Source organism: Sceloporus occidentalis, unplaced genomic scaffold (genome assembly GCF_023333645.1).
Source record: "Sceloporus occidentalis isolate IW3139 unplaced genomic scaffold, rSceOcc1.0.p SCAF_147, whole genome shotgun sequence".
Classification (NCBI taxonomy): Eukaryota; Metazoa; Chordata; class Lepidosauria; order Squamata; family Phrynosomatidae; genus Sceloporus; species Sceloporus occidentalis.
In genome coordinates this window covers 923,358-947,633 of record NW_028317127.1, presented here as the reverse complement: position 1 = coordinate 947,633, position 24,276 = coordinate 923,358, and the positions used below count along the sequence as shown (strand labels likewise).

Here is a 24,276-nt window from a genome sequence, read left to right as displayed (position 1 = left end):
GAGGCAGACAGCTAGTGCATTTGGCAGCACAGCAATTAAACCACGCCACAAAATAATTAAAGTCAAAACTTTAATATACCAAACGTGTATAGAAAAGAAATGCACTTAGACGCAGGCCAACTGGTAATCACCAAAATATGAAATTCAGCACCTTGCTGAAGACTGCTCTCCATTGTTAAACAAAGAGCTGGTATATCTAATGTATAGCCTTGTCACCCTGGGAATGGTCTTTCACACTGGTCGGGGCTTAGTGAGAATGCCCAGTCATTGGACAGTGTCGCACGTAGCGTGATCAACAATTCCTAGAGCGATGTGGTCTATCTGTGCTGAAGCTTTAGAAGTGGAGAGGTGGAATAGTTTGTAGAGGTTGTGTCCAATCATGATCTGAAAATAATAATAATAATGTTGAACGAGGGGGCAGCATTCCAGGGGTCTTCCTGCTGCACATTTAACATATCTTGTGAAGAGCAAATGAATGGCACCAGCTGCTTACAGAAGCTCCTCTAAGTTACAGTACTTCAGCCTTGAGAGATTAGAACCAGCTCATTCTTCAGGTTAGGGTGCTACAGACAGGTCCTGCCAGTCGCTGCTCCTTGTAGGAAGGAATGGGGTAATGGAATACTGACTGTGAGGCAGGCAGAAAGGAAACGAGGTGTAGCTGCTGTATCTCTGTTCATGCAGCAAAAACAGAGAGGCGGTCAGAAATACAGGTAATGAAGAAATGTGGTCACTCATGGTATGTGGCAGGACTGCCTGCGACTTCCATGGTAAGTATCTGATGGACAGTGTGTTGCGCAGAGGGGGTGTCTATTGGGCAGTGTGTTATGCAGGATGAGGAGTGGCTGCTGGGCAGTGTGTTGTGCGAAGGTAATGAGGGGCTGCTGCATAGCGTTGTGTGAATAAAGGAAAATATAAAGAGATTGAAAAGACAAGCTAGAGAGGAAAAAAGTGCCCAAAACACATGCCTAATACTGTATATACAGTATCTCACAAAAGTGTGTATTTGTAAATATTGTATTATATCTTTTAATGTGACAACACTGAAGAAATGACACTCTGCTACAATGTAAAGTAGTGAGTGTACGGCCTGTATAACAGTGTAAATTTGCTGTCCCCTCAAAATAACTCAACACACAGCCATTAATGTCTAAACCTTGGCAACAAAAGTCAGTACACTTAATCCCATTGTCGGCATAATTTAACCCTTTCATGGTGTGACAAAACAATGTCCTGCAAAGGTTTAATGCTAAAGCAATCGTATACGCTTTAATGACTAACAGACACACTTTCCGTTTTAAGCTAAAGCAAGCGTAAAAATGTGCCTGTTGCAGCATCTCCATCTTAAAATATTTTAATATGCATTATTTATTGGTGGGGCATTAGACTGTCCCTTTAAGTAAAGTACTCGGTGCTGCAGTGATTTGATGGGATTAGTCAGAGGTGAGAAGGATGCTGCAGGTAGTTTAATTTGGTGCATTTTCTACATTGCTAAAAGCCTAACAAGAGCATTAGTGAGATTATAAAGCCTTAATCCTTTCTTGCCGATATGTGTACAAGTCGGTCACATTGACCTAGGTTAGTGGTCATGCTGCAATGTAGATCGTCTATTATATATCACAGAGCTTTTATTTCTATGGGAAAACTGAAATAATCGTCTGTCCCCATATAAAGGCTGGAATTTAGTCTTGCTACATCCTTTTTTTTTTTATTATTTTTTTTATTTTTATTTGTTGTGATAGGCCATAAAAAGGCAGATTTTATTAAGTTCTGGAACATTCCATCACCATGTTATTAAAAAAAAAAAAAAAAAAAAGCCGCTTGCTTAAACTTAAGAAATGTGTTCCTTTCCCGTCTCTGTGTTTTTCGAGATGTTTTTAATGGTGAACATTTCGAAATACACCTATCCATTACTTTGACAGGATCCTTTAGATAGGCTACAGATTAAATGTGTTTTAATTTTATTTTAAGAGGCTGGTACTGATGATGTTTTTGTATTTGTGTGCAGAGCGCTCACCTTGCTATGATTGACACCCTGATGATGGCATACACCGTGGAGATGGTCAGCATCGAGAAAGTCATTGCTTGTGTCCACAAATACCTGCCCTTCTTTCAGGCTGCCGACATGCCTTATGACATCGAGGATGCTGTCATGTACTGGATTAATAAGGTGGGATATCTCCACAAGGGTAGGTCATTCTCCCCAAGAATTTACTATAGCCCATGCTCAAGGTACCCCAGTCAGCAGTATTTTACTCCCATGCCTGTGACTGAATAAAGAACTAGAACGTGACTAGACTGTACATGTAAAAACTGCTGCTCCCCGAGTGTAACACACATGTAGACTTAATATATCATTAGACATATCATTCCTAGTACCTAGAAATGTCCAAACCCTTCTCAGAAGTCATTCTTTAATTTCCTTTTCTCATTCCTGCTTTTGGCTTGGTAAAATTGTCATGTGACAGCAGGCACTGATAGGTTGTTGCCATATAAACTGAAAAAGCTTCTTATGTTTTTTTTTGTGAGATCAAACTTTCAGCTGAAAAAATTAGATTTACCAAGGGTTATTTGTTTAACATATTAAAAAGCGTAATGTTTTGTGTAAGTGGAACACTTCTCGTGTGCTGTAGCTGACGTACTATGTGAGCTTCTAGCCCTGTTCCATTGTTACAAGTAGGCCAAGATCTCTAACACATATAGATTGGGTAATAAATAGCAAATTGGATAAAACATTCTAAAGTGTTTTTTTGTCCTGGCTCTCCTTCCCTGCTTCTGTTATAATATTTAAAAATAATTTAAAATTGCACTGTGAACGACCGATCAAAATATTGTCCTGTGCTTGGTGTTTACTATGCAAGATCTATGCCTGCAGAATGAGGTCAAGGTTTGTCTACATGTTGGAGGGTACAGGAGTTCTCATTTTGTTCTACCACTGACTCTTTATTTATTGCTGCCTGATTCTTTGGGGTCTTTCATGTTTTGACCAGGTGAGTAATTGTTTTGATCCTTCCAGTTAGTTGATGCCTGTTATTGGGCCACCATAGATCTCAAGAAGAGAACTTTGAGGTCCCAAACTTATGTTGGGCCAATAAAAGGTAACCACTTGGACTAAAATCTACACTTATTTAGTAGAACCAAACATTGTTTCCTAAAGATCAGATCTCACTGCACAGTTTTGTGGATCACGTTCTGCCCTAATATAATAGGACATGAATTAGTATTACCCTTTCCCGAAAAGGTCTTTCAGAACAGAAGATGGTGATATCCTTGCTTGTCAAGGAAATATGTTTTGTTACTTTATCTGGGCTTCTTGCAACATGTGCAAACTTTATTTTAGGTGAATGGCCATTTAAAGAGTATTCTTGAACAAGAACAACGAATGAAGGAGCAGCAGAGCTTGGAACCAAACACTGTGCAAAAGGTAAGGGGTGCTCCTGTCAATCATTCATTTTTCTGAACTAGTTATTTGGTAGAAACAAAAAGAAAAATGCAAAAGAGAATGCCTTTTACTTGACTTACAAGTGAGAGGCATGCTTTATCGCTTGGGGGACCTGACCATATCTCATTTATCTCATTGGACTCTAAGAATTAAGCTGTATCACATGCAAGAGCAATGTTTAGAATGCATTATTTCAAACATGTGTATGGCTTGTCCAATCTCTAGTGGACAAAATCCAGTCTGAATATAGAATTGTTAAACTCAAAACATTTATATATGCATATACTGTAATGGGAAAATCCATAGCTAATGAGACTGGTTACGTCAGGGAGACCTTATTGGCTGTCTTTTTAATATCACATTAAGTCTATATGTTATTAATTCTCTGATTATAAATTTCATTATTGTGGAAACCATCAGTAAATTCCGATGCTTTTTGTATGAGTGCAACCTGCTATTGGCTAGTATTGTCAAATCTCGTAGCTGCTGCTGCTGCTGCTCCATGAAGCACATTTTGATTCATTCTATGTGTTTGCTTTTTCTTTCCCTTGCTTTCTGTGTAACACCTGCTGCTCCCTTTGAAGTCTTCTTCCAAATGGTTTTGGAAACTGGTCCCTGTAAGTCCTGCTTTGCTTTTTTGATCTGTGGTCTAATAGATGCAGCAACTGCTTCACCATATCATGCTGCCTGTTCTCACTATCTCATCTTACCTTCAATTTATTCTCATCCACATACCCCACCTTTTTGAATTTATTGATAGTTTCAGTTTATGGGCATTGAAGATTGTTAGATGGCCCAGATTATACATGTGCTAGTTAACCTGTGATGGTAGTAGATAAATACACAGCCTCCCAGCAGACGAGGTGGAGTGTAATACAGTGAGGGGATTTAAACATGCTTTAGATACGACGAAAACTATCCTGACTATAAGACAATACCAAGGACTGAACAGGGTTTCCGTCTTTTCATCTAAACTAGATTGGCCAAGTGGTTCTTATGTTTGTATGTTTAACCTGTGCATACTTCTTAAAATAATGAATAATACTTAGTGATAGAAAACAATTAGTGATAATACAAGGAATCATAGGGGCCCATGGATCCACATGAGATGCCAGCTTTCCTCTGTATGGAAGGACATTGTATCTTTTTTGTAAGAAACGTTTCCACTTTTTTGCATGATAGACCATGCTAGTTGACCTTTTGTATTTCATTTTTATTAATGAAAATGGATATAGTCTTCAGCTGAAGTCGATACCTTTTATTGGGCCAACATAGAAAAAGGCATAAAGCTACATACGCTTTTGTGATCTGTGAGGTCTCTTCTTAAGATGGAGGAATAGACCTCTCAGGTCCCAAAAGCTTATGGCCCCCCATTTATATGTGTTTTGTTAGAAGGTCAACTGGGATTTAACCTGTCCCCCCCCCCCCTCCCATTTAAGCCAACTGAAGATCACCTTTAGGCTGATTATCATAAGAGCTCAAGCTTGGAATAAATTGCAGACTGTAGGTTTTTTCCGCCACATTGACTTAAATGCTTGGGGAAGCTCCATCTCCATGCACAAGCATTGTATGTTTCATCCTTCAGAGCAAGTGGAAGGGGAGAAGGAAACATTATTTTACTTATAAATGGCAGGCATTAGATTGTATTTATTTTTACTTAACTTTACAGAAAACACCGTTTATGTGAAGTAGAAGGACATTTCCTTGCCGAGCGCGAGCATGTGTGTATGCGTGCATTTAGGAAAATGTTTGTTGTCCTGAACCAGCTTTGTAATAAAGCAAAGAAGAATTCAACTGAAGTATTACTTAAAACCACAGATGTCGAGGGGTGATGTTTAGGCTGACTGTTGCTTCCGCGTATTAAAGTAGATCAGTTTTGATGCATTTTGTAACTATAAATTGATATTATATTATATAGCATCGATTGTCTGGTTGAGCAAACATTTAGGTGCTTTTGGTTCATTAACAATATGTTGATATAGTTTTTATACTTGGTGGACATTTGTTTTATTTACCATTCACATTCAGTAGATAGTAACAGTCATTACTGCAGATATGCCATTGGAACTATAGAGCCTACCCAGGTAAAAAGCTTAAGGGGGTAAGAATGGGTTATTGTGTTTTGTGGAACCTGCCCTTTCTTGCAGTCTTCACTATATATTGATCGATCAAAATATATCTTGTAAAAAAAATAAAAAAATAAATCACATATGATCCTAAACTTTTGATTATATATAAAATAAAGGTTATCAATCAGGCAATATTATTTGATTGGTAACCACAAAATGTCTGCACTCTTAATATTGCTTTGTCTGCTAAATGAAACTGACTATGCCATAGGAAAGTAGTGTGTTTGTTTATGTTGTGTGAGGAGTACAGGTAAATTGAGATTGTGGGGATGAGCTAGGAAAGAGGAGTCTTGGACATGCCTCAACATCCATTCCATTCAAATATAACCCCTCAGTCATTCAATTAGCATTAAGTAGTCAAGTCTGGCACCAACTCACACAACCTTACCAACAAAACGACCTCCTCTTTTATCATTACAGGCTCGATATAGAAAAGAACCAAACCTGTACAAGCATCTCCCCTGCATCCCACTCGTGGAAAACCTATTGAAGGATGGCACTGATGGCTGTGCGTTATCTGCCCTCATTCACTTTTACTGCCCTGATGTCATCAGACTGGAGGGTGAGATTGCTGTTGATTATTCTTTGAATTTCAAATAGAACTGTATAGAATGATATGCATCTGCCTGTTTTCAGAACAGTCGTCTGCCTCCCCATGGTAATATTAACTTATTTACCCAGCTTATAAATAGGTTCCCTGTGATACACTGCATTACAACCAAGTGGGAGAACGTATTGAAAATAAGAGCAGCTTCAAATAAAGAGAGACAATGCAAACATTAGTTATTCAATTCTAGATATTCTTTGTCTGGAGATGCAAAAAAAAGGTCCATAAACATTCTCCAGGACGGATTATGGTCACAGTGGTTCCATGTGAAGACCATGTGCTAAAAACACGTACTACTGAGCTGAGAAAAAAATATTGGTGGTCAGTCGTGTCTAAACCTTAGACCGTCTCGTACATCTTCTACCTTGCAAACAATGGTTGTTCACTTGGTGTCATCCACCAGATCAGATATACCGCTGCAGCATCAATTTTAATAATGTAATTTAAAACTAAGATAAATTGCATTCTTGATCCTCTGTTCTAGATATTTGCTTCAAGGAGTCCATGTCTCTGGCTGATAGCCTTTATAACCTGCAATTGATCCAAGACTTTTGTCAGGAGTATCTCAATGGGTGTTGTCATTTTACTCTGGAAGACATGCTGTACGCATCGTCCTCTGTCAAGGTCAGTATGCACCATAGTCATCCTCAAATCATAGTGCATCTTGCATCTAAAACACTATTAACTGGACAATCCATCAATCATATGCTCTTTAACGCATCTCATAGCTGAGTGTCCCTTTCGACCCAACACTTCTCCCCCTTGCAATTGGATGGAGTGATTCAGAAGAATCTCTCCTTCAGCTATGCAATTGACTTCTCGCCTTCAGCCCCCTGGCTTGCAGAAGATTCAATCAGCCTTCATAGGGGCACTGGAGTGTCCTTTTAACTTTTAGAGTTTTGGACTGTTCTATTGGATGCTATGGTAATAAGACCACTTTCAAACTTCATATCAGATTCGGTATTTAAACATAACACCGTTCCTAATATTCTATATCAAACGTCTTTCACAGTCCCTAACAGACTTGCTATTCTGTGCAGGCTAATTACTTGGTGTTTATGGCAGAGCTCTTCTGGTGGTTTGAAGTAGTAAAGCCCTCATTCGTGAGCCCCAGAGTAATCGATACACAAGGTAATGATACATCCTTCAGAACTCTGTGTTGTATTGTTTATGATAAAGTCTTTATAAGGTTTAGAACGGTGCCACAAAAAGCATTCCTACGTAAAGTTAAACATATGGTTGTAAATTGTATTTTCAGTCTGTTGTGTTAGTAGTATTGATAACTACTTGGAGACTGGTAACGTTTATGTTTTGAAAGGAGACAGCAGTACTATAGAATTGTGTTACAGAAATTATAGCTTCCATTTACTTAAATTATACAAAATGAAAAAGAAGCTTACTGTCCTAATATTGGGAATTTGCTTGCAGGTCCCATGCGGTCCCCTAGAAAAATCCCTCAGAGAAGGAACACAATGGGGGGTTCCAGTAATGCCAGGTAAACTGAATGCTCAACTCCACAAACACTCATACTAGTATTTGTATAAGAGTGTAAATATCTCGGGTTAAACACATATGGTATAGATAGACAGATACTTATCTCTCTCTCCGAATCTCTATCTCCGTATCCCTGTCTCTGTCTCCGTATCCCTGTCTCTGTCTCCGTATCCCTGTCTCTGTCTCCGTATCCCTGTCTCTGTGTCTTTCTATCTTTGTCTCTGTTTCCCTGTCTCTGTTTCTCTCTGTATCCTTGTGTTTTTCTCTCTTTGTATTCCTGTCTCTCTCTCTCTTTGTATCCCTGTCTCTCTCTCTCTCTTTGTATCCCTGTCTCTCTCTCTCTCTTTGTATCCCTGTCTCTCTCTCTCTCTTTGTATCCCTGTCTCTCTCTCTCTCTCTCTCTCTCTCTTTGTATGCAAAATGATTGTTACACTGTATATAGAATGTTCTGTTATGGCTAATGTTTCCCGTTTACATTGAAGGAACCCACCGCAGATATCTGCATCGCATAATCCAGGTAAGCCATTTGACTAGACCTTAAACTATAGTTAACAGCAATAAACATTACTGCTGTTTATGCTTTCCATATAGAATCACATGACTCTAGAATCAGAACAGTTTCTTCCCATACTTTCCCCAAACTTATTCAACAACTATGAGCTTCTGGAAACGTATTCACCATGAGTGATGTGTCCAAGCCAAAGGGAATTCTGCTCCTTAATTATGACTTTCCAGTGGTGATGGTGTTCCTTTAGTTTGAAATTTTAAATTAAAGTATTGATTTGAAATGCAAATCTATTTTTCATATGTATGTTAAGTCTCATAATTAAGCTGATTTTTTAAATTACTTTTTCAGCTGCAATTCGGAGGTCATCATCAATGTCCTATGTAGATGGACAAATGGGGACATGGCCCAAAGAGAAGAGGTGAGGAAATTAAGCTATTGTAAAAGGATATTGTTAAAGAACTTCAATACAGTAAGAATACTACTGCCTAAATCAATCTAGAAATATTTTTATTAGAATGCATAGAACCTGTTAATTTGTAGATTTATATGGAGTTCTGTCATATCACATTATCACAAATTGTGCCTTTTGTTGCTATCTATCTTTATAATTTAATTCTATTTAACATAATTCTAAGGATGTACAAGGAAGTACCGTATGATAAGGCTGTATTTATATATGCTGATTTTTTTTCTTTTAAAATATCTTTGGGAAATGGTTTGGTTGCAGATCATCAGCACATGGTGTTTCCTTCGACATTTCTTTTGATAAAGAAGATGGAATCAGAGTTACAACTCCAAGCAGACCAATCCAGCGATCTGTCAGCAATGATGGATTCTCCTTCAACGTGGCTCGTGCTCCCAAACATATACGCAAAAATTTGTCATTCCAGCCAATTAATGGACAAAGCCAGTCTGAGAGTATTGATGAGGAATTGAACCAGAAGGCATTAAACCAGGATGCTGTCTTTACCCCCAATGACCAGTGGGACTCGGATGAAGGAGACCAATATAAAAGATCCAATGGTCCACTTGAAAATAGGCTTAGTGTTGATGAATTAGACTGCCAGATAGATGCTCCAAGTATTGAGGAAGCCTTGAAAATAATCCATAATCCCGAGAAAACATCCATTGTTGGTGACCAAGTGAATAATGGATTCTTTTTACATAGCCAGGATACAAATTTAGCTCTGCAGATATCCCCATCTCCTTTTACGGAGCCCAACGCTGACCCTTCAGTGGAGTTGAAAGAAGCCCAGAGCCCAGTCAGTGACACCACTGAGGTGGACACTGGAATTCATGTACCATCAGAAGATATCCCAGAAACCATGGATGAGGATTCTTCCTTGAAAGACTATACCGTAAGCTTAGATTCTGACTTGGATGATCCTCTTAAGCTCCATCAAGAGTATGGGGTACATGCTTCCAATCTAAGAGATCCAGTCAGCCCTTGTCCCAGCTCAATGAGTGGCAAGTCACAAACGGGAAGTACTGCATCCTCCAGCTCTGGCATCAAAATGACCAGTTTTGCAGAGCAGAAGTTTCGGAAGCTGAATCACGGAGACAGTAAAAGCAGTGGTAGCAGTTCCCAAAAGACTACCCCAGAGGGGTCAGAGTTAAATATCCCTCATATGGTAGCTTTTGGACAGATAGAAGAAGAAGGGTCTGCTCCACAGAACAGGGACACAACACAGTTGTTGGCATCGGAGGTGGTCCAGTTGAGGATGAAACTAGAGGAGAAAAGAAGAGCAATTGAGGCTCAGAAGAAGAAAGTAGAGGCTGCGTTTACTCGGCAGCGGCAGAAAATGGGGCGAACTGCATTTCTTACGGTTGTAAAAAGGAAAGGTGATGGTATCTCTCCTCTGAGAGAAGAAGCAACAGGGATAGATAACGGGAAAGTGGTACAAGAAAGTGATGGTGTGATACATTTGAATACCAGTGATAACATCAGAACCAATGAAAACACAAAGATTAATATAGATCAAGCTTCTTCCAAATGGCTCAAATCTCCAACCACACCCATAGAGGGTGGAAAACGTTGGAGTCTGCCTAGTCCCAGTGAAGAAAACCAGAGCGATGGAGATATTACAGAGTATACAAAATCCATAGAAAAGCTAAATTCATCTTTAAATTTCCTCCAGCAAGAAATGCAGCGTTTGGCTCTGCAGCAAGACATGTTGATGCAAATGAGGGAGAAACAAGCTTGGGTTATTGCTCCACCGCAACCTTCTCCGCAGAAGCAAATGCAGCGAGAAGCTAAACCAGCAACAAAACCATCAGTGACGTGGTCTCCAACTCCATGCTTCATAACTGAGTCTCCTCGGCCTGCTCACAGATCACCGCAGACATCTATTAAAAAGACCCCGTCCTTCAATTCAAAGCTCCAAAAGATCCCTCGTCCTAATGACCTGAAAATAGCGCCCTTGAACCGCACCTTGACTCCCCCGCAGTCTGTCGATAGCCTTCCACGTCTGCGGAGGTTTTCACCTAGCCAAACTCAGACAAGATCATTTGTATGTTTTGGAGATGACCGGAAACCTGCGGCAGACAGTCAAGACGTGGCATCTGTATCTTCTCCAGGCGAGTCTCCAAGCAACGGAAAGACTGTATTTCCTGAGAAAAAGACGGAAGCAAGACCCATTGAATCAAACGTCTCTGAAGTGCTGACTCAGCCTATAGTAGAAACAGTTTGTCTCACTCCCAATGATGAGAAGTTAAACAGTCGAAGCTTTTCTGCATCCAAAAGTGGGAATCTGATTGAAGTACCTCTCTCCAAACTGCAGCCCCCTGATTTGGCTGCAGACAGAGGTGAAGTGGAAGTCGAGAAGGAGCTAATCAGTGAGGACCAAAAAGTTTGCTGTGGCTTTTTCTTCAAGGTAAAAGCTATTTGGAAACCCATGTTAAATGTAGGCTAAAATGTAATTTACATATTTAGTAGACAGAGGAGATTTTAGTGCAGTGGTAAAAAAAAAAAGTACAGATAAGACACAAAGTAAATATTTTCAGTACCTCAAGGTTTTTGGCGAAGTTTTACAGTACATTAATAGAATACAGAAATGGTGGCTTCGTTTTGAATGTGTGTTGTTCGTACTTTAAAATATTCGGTGCGAAGGATATAGAAGTAAGAATTTAAAGGGACACTTTATTATCCTTCACACCCCCTCTAAAGAAGAATGCATGTTAAAGTACTCTGCAAGAGTACACACAAAAGGAAGCTTTGCTGCAGCAGCTGCCCTCCTCCATGGTCCGACTATTCATGAGATCAATGGTAGCATCTTCCATACATGCACACAGAGGTCCGAACAGATTCTTGCCCCACTGGAACCGATTGTTGGCCGGTATAGAACATGCAGGGATATGTGTTTTGTCTAATCAACATCTGCATGACACTTAGATAAGTGACATTTAGCAAAATGGACACAACGGATATTTAAATGGGCCACACAGCCATCATTTGCATTGAAGTGCTTGTGGAGAGCTGTAGTGACCCTTAAAGTGTAATCATTGGTGTAATCACCATTTAATTGCAAAAAAATAGCATCATGCCATGTCACATAAGTCAATTCTTGTTTTGTCTGCTCTCAAAGGATGATCACAAAGAGGAAAATGACATGGCGGCCAGACGAGCAGCCCTGCTGGAGAAAAGACTGCGGAGGGAGAGGGAAAATCAGCAGCGGAAGCAGGAGCTCGAGTTAGAGCAGGAACAATTGAAAGAGGAAGCCAGGTATGGGGTGTCCCTCTTTTTCCTTACAATTTGGTCATAGTGGGTTTGACCAAACTGTGACTTGAACCATTTATTCTCCAAAACACTTAAAAAGAATCAGGCTTCTAAATTGCTGGAATCCTTATACTCTTTTATAAATTCTTACAATGTCTTTAGTGGCAGATTTAGCATTAGGGTGTTGGCTTGCATAAACATGTTCTCGTATGCGTACAATGCATTGTGGGTAAATTAATATACGTAAAAATAGAGCACTTACCAAATTTGCAGCCATGTTGTCGAAGCTGCCTTCTTGAAATGGCTTTTTTAAACCACTGATTGGCTGCTTCAAGCTGAGTTGTTTTGTCATTTAACATTTTTGTCTTAACCTTGCAGGCGAAAGACTGAAGAGGAACGCACTAAAAAAGAGGATGAAAAGGCACGACGAGAATTCATCAAACAAGAGTATATGCGTAGGAAACAGCTCAAGTTAATGGAGGATATGGATTCTGTTATAAAGCCCCGGACAAACCCCAACAAACCTAAGAAACCCAGACCCAAATCCATTCACAGGGATCAGCCGATTGAGTCCCCTAAAACGCCAACTGGTGGCCCCCCAGGTATTATATCTGTGAATGGTTTACTGCGGCTGGGAAGAGCAGAACGCTAAATTTCATTTTATGCATTAGAAGAATTTGTAAAGATGCTGATAGCTCTTGTTCACTTTGTTAAATCATAAGTTACTTCACCCTCCCTGAAATGTTATTTTAAAACGCTACTTGGTGATGCCTGCAGTGTATTTCCCATCTTGGTCATATGCAGAAACTCCACCATTCCACAATTCAGGTCACCAATGTTAGCTGTATAAAGGTATTACACCATGCAAATTCGAAGATACAGTGGATATAAAAAGTCTACATACCCCTGTTAAAATGCCAGGTTCTTTGTTAAAGAATGAGAAAAAGATAAATCATGTCAGAACCTTTTCCACCTTTAATGTGAACAACTCAATTGCAAACCAGACTGAAATTTTTGAGGGGGGTAAAAAAAAAAAGTGCGTCTTATAACTGGGGCCGTATCCGTGTTCAGAATTACCCATTCACAGTCAAACTCATGTTAAATAGAAGTCGTTACACACCTGCCATCATTTAAAGTGACTCTGATTAATCACAAATAAAGTTCAGCTGTTCTGGTAGGATTTACTTAGTTGCATCTCAGAGCAAAAGCCATGGTCTGCAGAGAGCTTCCAAAGCATCAGAGGGATCTCATTGTTGAAAGATATCAGTCAGGAGAAGGGTACAAAAGAATTTCCAAAGCATTAGATATACCATGGAACACAGTGAAGACAGCCATCATCAAGTGGAGACAATATGGCCCAACAGAGACATTACCAAGAACTGGACGTCCCTCCAAAATTGATGAAAAGATGAGACGAAAACTGGCCAGGGAGGCTTACAAGAGGCCTACTGCAACATTACAGGAACTGCAGGAATTTCTGGCAAGTACTGGCTGTGTGCTACACGTGACAGCAATCTCCCGTATTCTTCATATGAATGGGCTATGGGGTAGGGTGGTAAGACGGAAGCCTTTTCTTACAAAGAAAACCATCCAAGCCCAGATGAAGTTTGCAAAAACAAACATCAAGTCCCCCAAAAGCACGTGGGAAAATGTGTTATGGTCTGATGAAACCAAGTAGAACTTTTTGGCCATAATTCCAAAAGGTATGTTTGGCGCAAAAACAGCACTGCACATCACCCAAAGAACACCGTACCCATAGCGAAGCATGGTGGTGGCAGCATCATGCTTTGGGGCTGTTTTTCTTCAGCTGGAACCGGGGCCTTAGTCAGGGTGGAGGGAATTATGAATAGTTCCAAATACCAGGCAATTTTGGCACAAAACCTTCAGGCATCCGTTAGGAAGCTGAAGATGAAAAGGAAGTTCACCTTTCAGCACGACAACGACCCAAAGCACACATCCAGAAGAAGATTAACGTTTTGGAATGGCCCAGCCAGAGCCCAGACCTGAACCCAATTGAACATCTGTGGGGTGATCTGAAGAGGGCTGTGCACAGGAGATATCTGACAGATTTGGAGCACTTTTGCAAATAAGAGTGGGCATATGTTGCCACGTCAAGATGTGCCATGCTAATAGACTCCTAACCAAAATGACTGACTGCTGTAATAAAATCAAAAGGTGCTTCAACAAAGGGTGTGCGCATTTATGCAACCAGGTTATCCCCCACCCCCCAAAGATTTCAGTCTGTTTTGCAATTGAATTGTTCACGCTATAGGTCACATTATGGTAGACAAAGTTCTGACATTTATTTTTGTCCCATTCTTTAACATCACAAGAACCTGGTATCTTAACAGGGATGTGAAGACTGTACATCCAAATAGACTCTTTCCAATCCTTACTCTTCTTTCAATAATCAATGATAGGCAGGTCCACTGGAACTTCCATAGTAGAAACTGGTCCAGATGGAATGGGTCTATATGAATATTAAATTTTTTTCAACCTTAAGGCTGGGTTTCGAAGTGAACCCAGCAGCTCGCTTGTCCAAGTCACTGGTTTGGAGCAAAAGAAAATGTCTTAGCACTTAGCAGCACTGTATAACAGAAACACGATGCAGGGTGTCTCTTAAAATAAAATGTAATAGATAAAACTACGAGTCCGCCATTCAGTAAAGGATTGTTCAGTAAAACGTAACCGTTTATAGCCAGAGGAGGTATAAACGCAATATTAAAATGTGTATGGTTGGATTACACTTTTTTTTTTTTACTTGGTTACTTGATTTTTTGAATCCTAAACATCCCCGGGTGTAAAAGGTGTGTACGAGAAATTCAGATTGTTCATTGGGTTTTATGTTTTTATGTTCTCAGCTCCTAGCCTTTCCTTGGCATCACTGAGCACAGCTGATAACGACAGTGTGCATTCTGGGAAAAGAACACCAAGGTAACAAACAGGAACTTTTTACCAACTTGTGTACATAGCTATTTTTTTATTATTATAATGCACTGGGGAAATAGCTCCACTTATCAGTTAGTAACGGGTGATTATTGAGTTCAAAGATGAAGTAAAGGATGGGAGTATGAAGAAGATTGTCATGTTCTTACCGTGGACACAGCGGACGGGACGATAATTCTTGCATACCAAAAATCTCTTTGTAAACAACATTTGGGGTATAAACTGTTTTACTTGAGCTTACCAAGCAACCCTGAGTGAGAGTATGAAGAATTTTCACCTAGAGAAACTGACATACTGTACAGATGATACGCGGGCTTCTTTAATAATACCCTAAAAGGCTCAAAGTTGGTGTTTTGCTGTTTAATTTAGCTTTAAAAAGCCCTTAAAGCTGTTAATAAGCTCTTCGGTTTGATGACATATACTGCATTACTCCGTTACCCAAATCTGTTTTATTATAGAGATTAGGAGCTAATCTGATGTCTCCCAAAGTAGACGCTGATCCTGGTGAAGATACTTAGCGATGTCGTAACATCAGGATGTCTACAGTTGCCGAGTTTTTAGTATTGGAGCTTTCTCTTGGCTTCACCTCCTTTCACTTGTGGCAGTTTTATCCCAGTGACACCTACTAGCAGGGATGCAATCAGGCCCAGTAGCTATTTAAGGCCTTGGCCATATTTTGGCACAATCCATCCCATTTAGGTCTCTAATTGCACATGGTGACTTCCATGTTAAAAGTTACAGCTCCCAAATGACTACGTGTAGCCCCCTGGTGACAGCCCTGCCTGCTAGTGTCACCATATCGGTGAAACTGCTGATATCGCAATAATGTTACAGTGTGTTCTTAAATCATCAGAAAGCTACATGGTTCCATAGTTGTGCACATTGCATTAATGAGAGGTGTCGGTTCTGACTTTTACAAGCAGTTCTGCTTTGATCTGACCTGTGATTTTATTCAGTCCTTTTAGGGCAGAATCGGCAGAAGGATTTTTGACCCCAGGTGGCTCTGGCAGTCGCAATGGGGATAAAGATTGGGAAAACGCCTCTACTACTTCTTCAGTGGCATCTGCAACAGAGTATACAGGTGATATAGTGAACCTGTGGGTTACCTTACTGATCTCAATAACACGTTGATTTTGGTTTTACTATATACTGTATTCCATATATCACTTCACTGCCGATCCTCTCAAAGTAACTTTTTCTCCCTGTGCCACACAATCATCTGAAATACTCTTCTCTGCTTACAGGACCAAAGTTGTACAAAGAGCCGAGTGCTAAATCCAACAAATATATCATTCAGAATGCCCTTACTCATTGCTGTTTGGCCGGAAGAGTTAACGAAGGCCAGAAGAACAAGATTCTAGATGTCAGTGTCTCCGCTTTAGAACAATTGGGTTGGGCACAGAATGTATTGTAAAGCTGTTATAATATGTTTTCTTTTTTGATGTTTGCTCTATTCTAGTTAACTTTGCCTCATGTGAGGAAGGTTGTTTGCTATTTCCAGAGCATAGGGGTGTGCATATATATAGACATATACACTTATTTTGGAATCTCGTGTAAAGCGGAACATAATGGCTATTGAAAGTTTTACTTGCCCTTTTTCTCTATCCCTTCTTTTTTCTTTTCAAAGGAAATGGAAAAATCCAATGCCAACAACTTTCTAATCCTCTTCCGTGATTCTGGATGCATGTTCAGATCTGTGTACACTCACTGTCCCGAGACGGAGGAGATTACCAAGCTAATAGGCATCGGCCCGCGTTCCATATCGCGTAAGATGATCGAGAGCCTCTACAAGTACAACTCCGACCGGAAGCAGTTCAGCCAAATCCCAGCCAAAACCATGTCGGCCAGCGTTGATGCTGTGACCATTCATGGCCACCTGTGGCAGACCAAGAGACCTCAGACGCCCAAAAAACTCCTCTCTCCCAAGGCGTAGCTGCGGCTGTTCTAATAAACTAGAGATATCTCGTTGCCAATGAAACTTTCATACCGTGAGACTTGACACTTCTAACTGCTGTCTTCAAACACAACTGGAATGTAGGACAGTGTTATTGGGGGATGATGTGGGAACGTTGGGGGGGGTGGGATGGTTATTTATCACAAGACTTTTTTTGAATCACTTAAAGGGGACGGGGTAGTTGTATGTTTAAATCTAGGAGCACGTGCGTTTTTGGTCAGACTTTAAAGCACTGATACGTGTCCATCTTCTGGTGAGTGGAATGACTTGACATCTCTTGCCTTATATATTATTTTGTAATGCCGCGTTTGTGTGATTACGTGACAGTTATTATTTTAGTTTTTTAAGCGCAGGGAGTGTTACTGTACACAGATTCACTGTTCAGCAGTCTGTTCGGAGCACGTTTCCTTAAAATGTGTTGTAGGAACTAAGTGTTGTAAGAGAAACACTCCAGCTTACCTCAGAAACAGAAAGCCAGTATGCAAGCGAATGCTTCCCTCACTAATATTTTTATTAGCCGATTCCTTTAAATGTATGCTGAAAACCGTTTGGAAAAGTATAATCTGAGCAATTAAGTGCTTACTTTAGCCCGACATTCCCGGAAAGCAAAGCATCTTTGTGCCACTTTATCCTCCGAATTCGAGGCTTGTAGTAAAAAGCTTCCAGTGTTAGTGTAACTTTTTTGCATTTTTGTTACCTCATTGCTGTGTGTTTTTGTTTAATGACATTTTTATTGCGCTCTATTTTTTTGTGGCCTAACAGATGTCTTAACCGTTTTCCGCTGACACTTTATTCTACTTTTTTTTTTTATACTGTTGTTTGACCAGCACAAAACCCAGTGGCCCTGGCATTCCAACATTACTGCCAATGCAAAAATAAAGAATCAGTGTTAAATTGCAAGAATCCGGGATGGGGGTGGAACGCTACTGCTACGGGCCGTATTGTCTCTGGCTTAAGGTAGCATGCACTTTTCTAGAATGAAAGGAAAAGCGTGCTTGGTATTGAAATCTGACTTTATGGATGGCTGTTTTTATTGAAGCGGTGTATTGTACTTTGTTTCATAGCCATGTGACATGTTATGAGAATGGGGATGAGACAAAATATTTTTTTTTTTAGTGGTGTTTTTTCACCTTTAAGAATTTTTTATCTATATATACATGTAAACATGTTTTTTGTGTTTTTTTTTTGTTTTGTTTTTATTATAAAAATTTCATTTTCTAATGTATTACTTCAATCAAATATTTGACAAAGACTAGGAAAAGAATTATGATAGATACAATCAACAATTAAGCGTTCTTGGTGAGAAGAACAAACATATTCTGAAATATCTGTCGTAAATTTGAACTCTGTTAAACGTGTGAGCCTTCTTATTTTGTAAGTGGAGACCTAATTGTAATTTAATGACTGTAACTAAAGTTTTTTCCCAGAAGTCCTGGAGCGTGCCGGGTAGGACCATCAAGCCACTGTTGACATAACATAATTTTATGAATTGCAATACATAAGTCAAAGTAGATAGGTAATTTGCATAGTCGCCATTTGTAGTTGCCCCTATGTAGAAAGGTCACAAATGAAACCATTAGCGTCCCCAGCAGAGGAACTATGAGCAGAAATAATATGTTGGCCTTCATTGTGCTTGATGGAAGCAGATATTGACATCACTATGCAGTATTATTACATTAGTCTCATATATTTTTCTTTACACACATGTTAAATGTTATAGCACTTAAATAATGCATAAAAACCTACTGGGGTGTCCAAAACTGCCTTCCAGTTCCGTAAAGTTTCTTAGGTCAAATTCAGAAAGTTAGAACAACTCTGAATGGAGAATGGTTACCATAGCAAAAATATTATGTTCTTGCTTTCATAAATGTGTTTTGATATTGTATCATTTGCGGTGATTACATATCTTGTAATTTATAGCGTTTCCAAATGCAAACAAAGCACCGAAAGTAACTTGTTTTTGTGTAAATGACTATATGTAGTAATTTAGGCCTCAAAGTATGGTGGTGGTACGTGTACGGAAAATTCTGGAATCATTTCGGCTTTCGGCATCAAGTAGACATTACTGCTTGTCCATATGAATAATGGCTGTACAATTCTCGTCCACGAGGGCCGCAAACAGGCAGGGAATTCGTTGTATCCTGCCTGAAGGCAAGTAATTTAATAGAGGTGCCTGTGCTCAAGATGGGATCTCCAAGTGTGGCCTGTTTGAGACCTTAAAGGGCCAGAGTTGAGTAGCCCTGATCTAGACAGTTCATTTAGACATTTTTATGCATGATATTCTGGTGTTAACCATTTATGGTGTAAAACGTCTTATACGTACCAGTTCGCATTCTTGCAATCCTTCTCCTTGAGTTCCCATGATGGCCGTAATGAAATCTGGGAAGAGTTTTAGTCTGTTATATAGATGGACCTCTTTCCTGCCTATTTCCACACGTATATTTTCATTATTTCTTTTGCTCTTATTTCCTTTATTTTAACACTAGGATAGTGATGGCTCTCATAAGGTGCTCCGCATGCCTTTTGTAGTTTTATAGGGATTGCAAGTCCTATACAGTATTATTTTTGGATTCAGGTTACATCTTACAAATGCGTTCTAGATTATTTTAAGTCGTGGTATTGTGTTTACTTTCAAACACGTTGCACCTGATTTAGAGTTATCATTGCAAGGAAGTATGTATGCATTATCTGTTGACATTTTTATTTTTTCCTGCTGTTAATTTTTAAATAGTTAAGACCTTACGTGTTACGTGAGCTAAAAAGATACAAGGGGAAGGTTCAGGTAGTTGATGTATGAGATGTTTGTATTAGAGTAAATAATGCTAGGGGGATTTATTCACTTAATAGCAAATTGCAGTTAAGTGGGCATGTTTCATGTCACTGACTTTCTTACACGGAGGGTCCTATATAATACAACTGTTACGTCAGTGAGATGAAATTTAATTTAACTATGCAATTTGACCCTTTTGTTAAGGGGACACTCCAGCCACCATATGTACTTTAATTCATAGCTGAGAAGTCCCTTTAAACGTTTGAGGTTTCCCTGCCCCCTGCTACTTTCCATGCAAACACATCTTACTGCAAGCAATTTGATCACTGCCTGTTAGCTGGCTCCGCGATGGGAGCATTTTCCTGCCACTTCAAGTAGCCAATCAGCTGCAAGAATTGTCGTACCATGTAGGAGGGCAGGTGCAGCTTGTACCTTAGGCAAGCACGTTTTTTTTTTTTTTGGAAGCATTCATATTAAAGCACCCACAGAGTACATAAATATGCATTCTTGATCAGTGAATGACACTACAGAACTGAACCTCCCCTTTGTCATCTGGTACCCATCCTTTACAGTTTTAGGCCATATAGGTCAAAAAGTCTAACATATTTTAATTTGCAAGGAGTTAATTTAATCTCCAAACCTTTTAATGTAATTTCAGTGTAACAATTTTCTCGGTTTCTTTAGTTAAAAAAAAAAAAAAAGTGTTTTTTTAAATTAACTTGGGGTGTCAACCCAACATGGCGCATGCCTTGCACGAGTCATCCAGCAATACATTAACTATTAAGAGTTCCAGAGATGGTAGCGAAGGAATAAGCTAAGGAAAACGGAGTATATCTGTGTCATACCGTTTGCATGTAGAGCGGGTCTGGAAGTGTGTTAGTGTATGAGTACTGTGTATAATGTTATATACATACACCCCTGGAGAAATCCATTTAGGTGAAGGGATCTGACAAATATCCTGTTGTCACTTCGGGGGGGGGGGACGACGACATTTGAGTTGCACTTTTTTCTTGATATCATTGGTGGGATGTATAAAAATGCTTCTATCTTAAATAGTACAATTGCCAAAAATAGCATTTGCACATGTTTACCAGATAAATACGCCAGCAAATAGACACAACAGATGTGCTAAAATAAAATGTGATTTTAATTGTCAGTTTGTTAAAAAAATCCAAAAAAACCACACAAAATTGCACCATTTTTCCAATCGCTTTTCCGATCTCTTTCTATACTTGATATCAGTATCATGTACAAGAAAGAGAATAACACACAGTTGTTTGGGTTTTAGTTTTTGTTCTCGTATATAAGACTAATTCAGAACACTATCTGCGTTTTCTAGATGCCAAATTAATACTAAAAGGATCAAGCCAACATCTCCCAAACAACCCCCATCGTTTTGGGATAACGTTATGTGTGATTTGGGGCTGCTGCCTCACTAATTAACAATGGGACCTGGACATAACCATTCTATAGGTGATGGCAATTGATATACACAATGGATGTGATTTATAGCTGTTTAAGTGCTCTGGTGCCCTACATAAACATCCACTGACATACAGCAGCAAGCGGTCAGCACAATCAACACTAGGCAGATACACTTATGTGTGATATATTGTGTAAATATAGATGCAATATATACAATTCATCACACATACTAAACACAATGTTATTTTGCTTCAAAAACTGTATTTTGGTCCAGTTATCTTAAATGATTTAAGAACACAGCAGGAAATGAATAATATATATATATATATATATATATATATATATATATATATATATATATATATATATATATATATATATATATATATATATATATATATATATAAACTGTGCTCCTCAGGGTTGATTGATTTATATCGAATTTGACTTTTTGAAAAGTACAAGTCATATTTAATTGTCTACCTTCACCTTTGAGCAGCAGAATTATTTCTCTTAATAAGTTGAATGTAACATAAATGTTTCCACCTGTCTATGAAACTATTGTCATTTCTAATGTGTGATTTGTGAGATATTGCACTTAAAACTGAATACAATAATGTACAATAATGCCCACCACGTACTTGTGCCGTTGCAAAGATACAGAAATCCTATTCTTTGTGAATGTTTTATTCATTAATGTAGCTTTCAACAGAGCGGAACCAACACTAAATTATATTTTTTGTTTTGTCAATGGTTTAAATTTAAAAAAAAAACTGTTTTAACTACATTTCTTCAACACTATTCTTTAAAGATCATTTATTTAACGTATGACATGTTTAATATAACTGTTACAGTTATTTTATTATTTGGCTGTTTAAAAGCTGAAAGACGCTATTTCAGATGGAGTAAAGTTGATTGTTTTATATTGTGTGCTTGAATTTCAACTTGAGTTTAGCAATGCCACGGTTTTATTATTTTTTTTTTAAGATGTAAAATATGGCCATTGCTAATATCTTGGTAAAGTGTAGGTATTTTATCGAATAAAAGCATGTCATGGGGAACTTAAAATGTTGTCACCTTTTTGTTTAAAAATAACATTACAGAATGTGGATGTGAAATTGTATTATGCAATAAACTATTGATTTTTCCCCCAAAATGTGATGGTAAAATGGAACTATGGCTACATAATCTAATTATAATCAGATTACCATAATTCCCATATAACACAACCATTTTATAATCCAAATAATAAGAATTGTGTTCAGTTTAGAAAACCAATTATTTATTTTATGGGAATCAAAAGACCAAACTGTTTTTATGTAAGCTCATTTGTCTGTAAATTGAATTCAGTTTTGGGTATGTTCCTCTTTAACAGAATTTTCCATTTTGACCGAAACATGATTACTCACTTAGCTCATGGCTGGAACCTAACAACTGAATGACGATGATGTGGGTTGCAAGATACTCAATTCATCCTCCACGCTGAAGATGAAACCTCACCCATTCTAAACTACTTGCCATGGCCACTGGGTAATTTTCTAGAGGTCCTGCTGTATTTTTAAAATACATATTAAAGTATTGACATAACACGCAAACAAACTATTGGAACTACCTCTAATTTTCAGTGATGTACAAAATAATCAAGGGTGCCAGTAATGTTAATCATAGTGTAAAATGTCTCCTGCAAAAAAAAAAAAAAGCTAGATTTGTCTATGCAAATTCCACTAATCCGACTAAGTTAATATAGTTGTTCTAGATTTTCAAAGAAAACTGCCCTATTTAAGAAAAATATGCATGCATTGATTATATTGTATAATGAACTGGGCATTCAACTCACATGCTTGCAAGTGCCTGCTGCTCATCATGCCAATATACAAGTTAAATTTGTCGTTGATGGAATATCAACTTTCACATAGGCAATTAAGCCTACATGCTACGGCACATCCGCAGGGCAATTTCTCAGGACTGATTCTCTTTATACAAGCCAATAGCCATTTTGTTGGTTGGGGAAAATGATTGTGGTGGAGGCTATGGATGAATTATGATGTATGGGTATGATGATGGTCAGACGCAGCTCTCCATTTACTCATACATACAAATGCTCACTCTTAACACCATACACTTAACAATACATACAGACATCCCCTCTAACACTTGATACATACATACACATGCAGCCGCTCTAACATCATACACTTACCAATACATAAGTACATACAGACATCCCCTCTAACACTTTACACATACATGTACACACTCTTACAACATATACTTACACATACACTGATCAGCAACTGACCACTGACAGTTGAAGTGAATAACACTGATAATCTTGTTATCATGGCACCTGTCAGTGGGTGGGATATATTAGGCAGCAAGTGACCCTTTCTTCCTCAAAGTTGATGTGTTAGAAGCAGGAAAAATGGGCAAGCGTGAGGATTTAAGCAACTTTGACAAGAGCCAAATCATCTCCAAAACTGCAGCTCTTGTGGGGTGTTCCCAGTCTGCACAGGTCAGTACCTATCAAAAGTGGTCCAAAGAAGTAAAAGTGTTGAACCGGCAACAGGGTCATGGGTGGCCAAGGCTCATTGATACACATGGGGCAAAGGCTGATCCGTGTGGTCAAATCCAACAAACGAGCTACTGTAGATCAAATTACTGAAAAAGTTGATGCTGGTTCTGATAGAAAGGTGTCAGAACACACAGCGCAGACCAGGCAGGGTCCCCATGCTGACCACTGTCCGCTGGTGAAAGCGCATACAATGGGCATATGAACATAAGAAGTGGACAGCGGAGCAATGGAAGAAGGCGGCCACTTCCGATAAATCACCTTTTCTTTTACATCAAGTGGCTGGCCGGGTGCGTGTGCATTACTTACCTGGAGAACGCATGGCACTAGGATGCAATATGGGAAGAAGGCAAGCTGGCGAAGACAGTGTGATGATTTGGGTAATGTCCTGCTGGAAGCAGAGCAACTAGACAGAGGCCTTGCGCTCCTACCGCAGGACTTCTGAAAGGTAAGTGAACTACAAAGGGGGTAGAGGGTAGATAATGAGAAGGGGAGAGTAAATAGAGAGAAGGGGAGGAGAGGGTGTAGATAGTGAGAAAAGGGGGTAGTAAGAATATAAAGAGTGAGAGTGACAATGAATGAATGTGTGGATGCATTGTGCGAATGTGTGAGAAAATGAATGGATTAATGTGTCGAATCATGTGAATGAGTGAAAATGAAATAATGTGTGGAGGAAATTGTGTAAATGAATGAGCGTATGAACTAATGTGTGGATAAATT

At 39.1% G+C, this 24,276-nt stretch overlaps 1 protein-coding gene across 1 annotated transcript in view; it reads left to right on the top strand.

Annotated features, from left to right (window-relative positions):
- Positions 1–16,771, top strand: part of LOC149280791 (calmodulin-regulated spectrin-associated protein 2-like) — a 33,968-nt gene extending 17,197 nt beyond the window's left edge. Inside the window, exons 3-15 of the mRNA XM_089500097.1 lie at positions 2,006–2,167; positions 3,338–3,421; positions 5,989–6,130; positions 6,660–6,799; positions 7,216–7,306; positions 8,526–8,595; positions 8,905–11,050; positions 11,762–11,898; positions 12,271–12,494; positions 14,754–14,826; positions 15,804–15,919; positions 16,083–16,201; positions 16,466–16,771. Coding sequence (XP_089356223.1) covers positions 2,006–2,167; positions 3,338–3,421; positions 5,989–6,130; positions 6,660–6,799; positions 7,216–7,306; positions 8,526–8,595; positions 8,905–11,050; positions 11,762–11,898; positions 12,271–12,494; positions 14,754–14,826; positions 15,804–15,919; positions 16,083–16,201; positions 16,466–16,771 — 3,810 coding nt within the window. The remainder of the gene's footprint in view (positions 1–2,005; positions 2,168–3,337; positions 3,422–5,988; positions 6,131–6,659; positions 6,800–7,215; positions 7,307–8,525; positions 8,596–8,904; positions 11,051–11,761; positions 11,899–12,270; positions 12,495–14,753; positions 14,827–15,803; positions 15,920–16,082; positions 16,202–16,465) is intronic.
- The last annotated feature ends 7,505 nt before the right edge of the window (positions 16,772–24,276 follow it).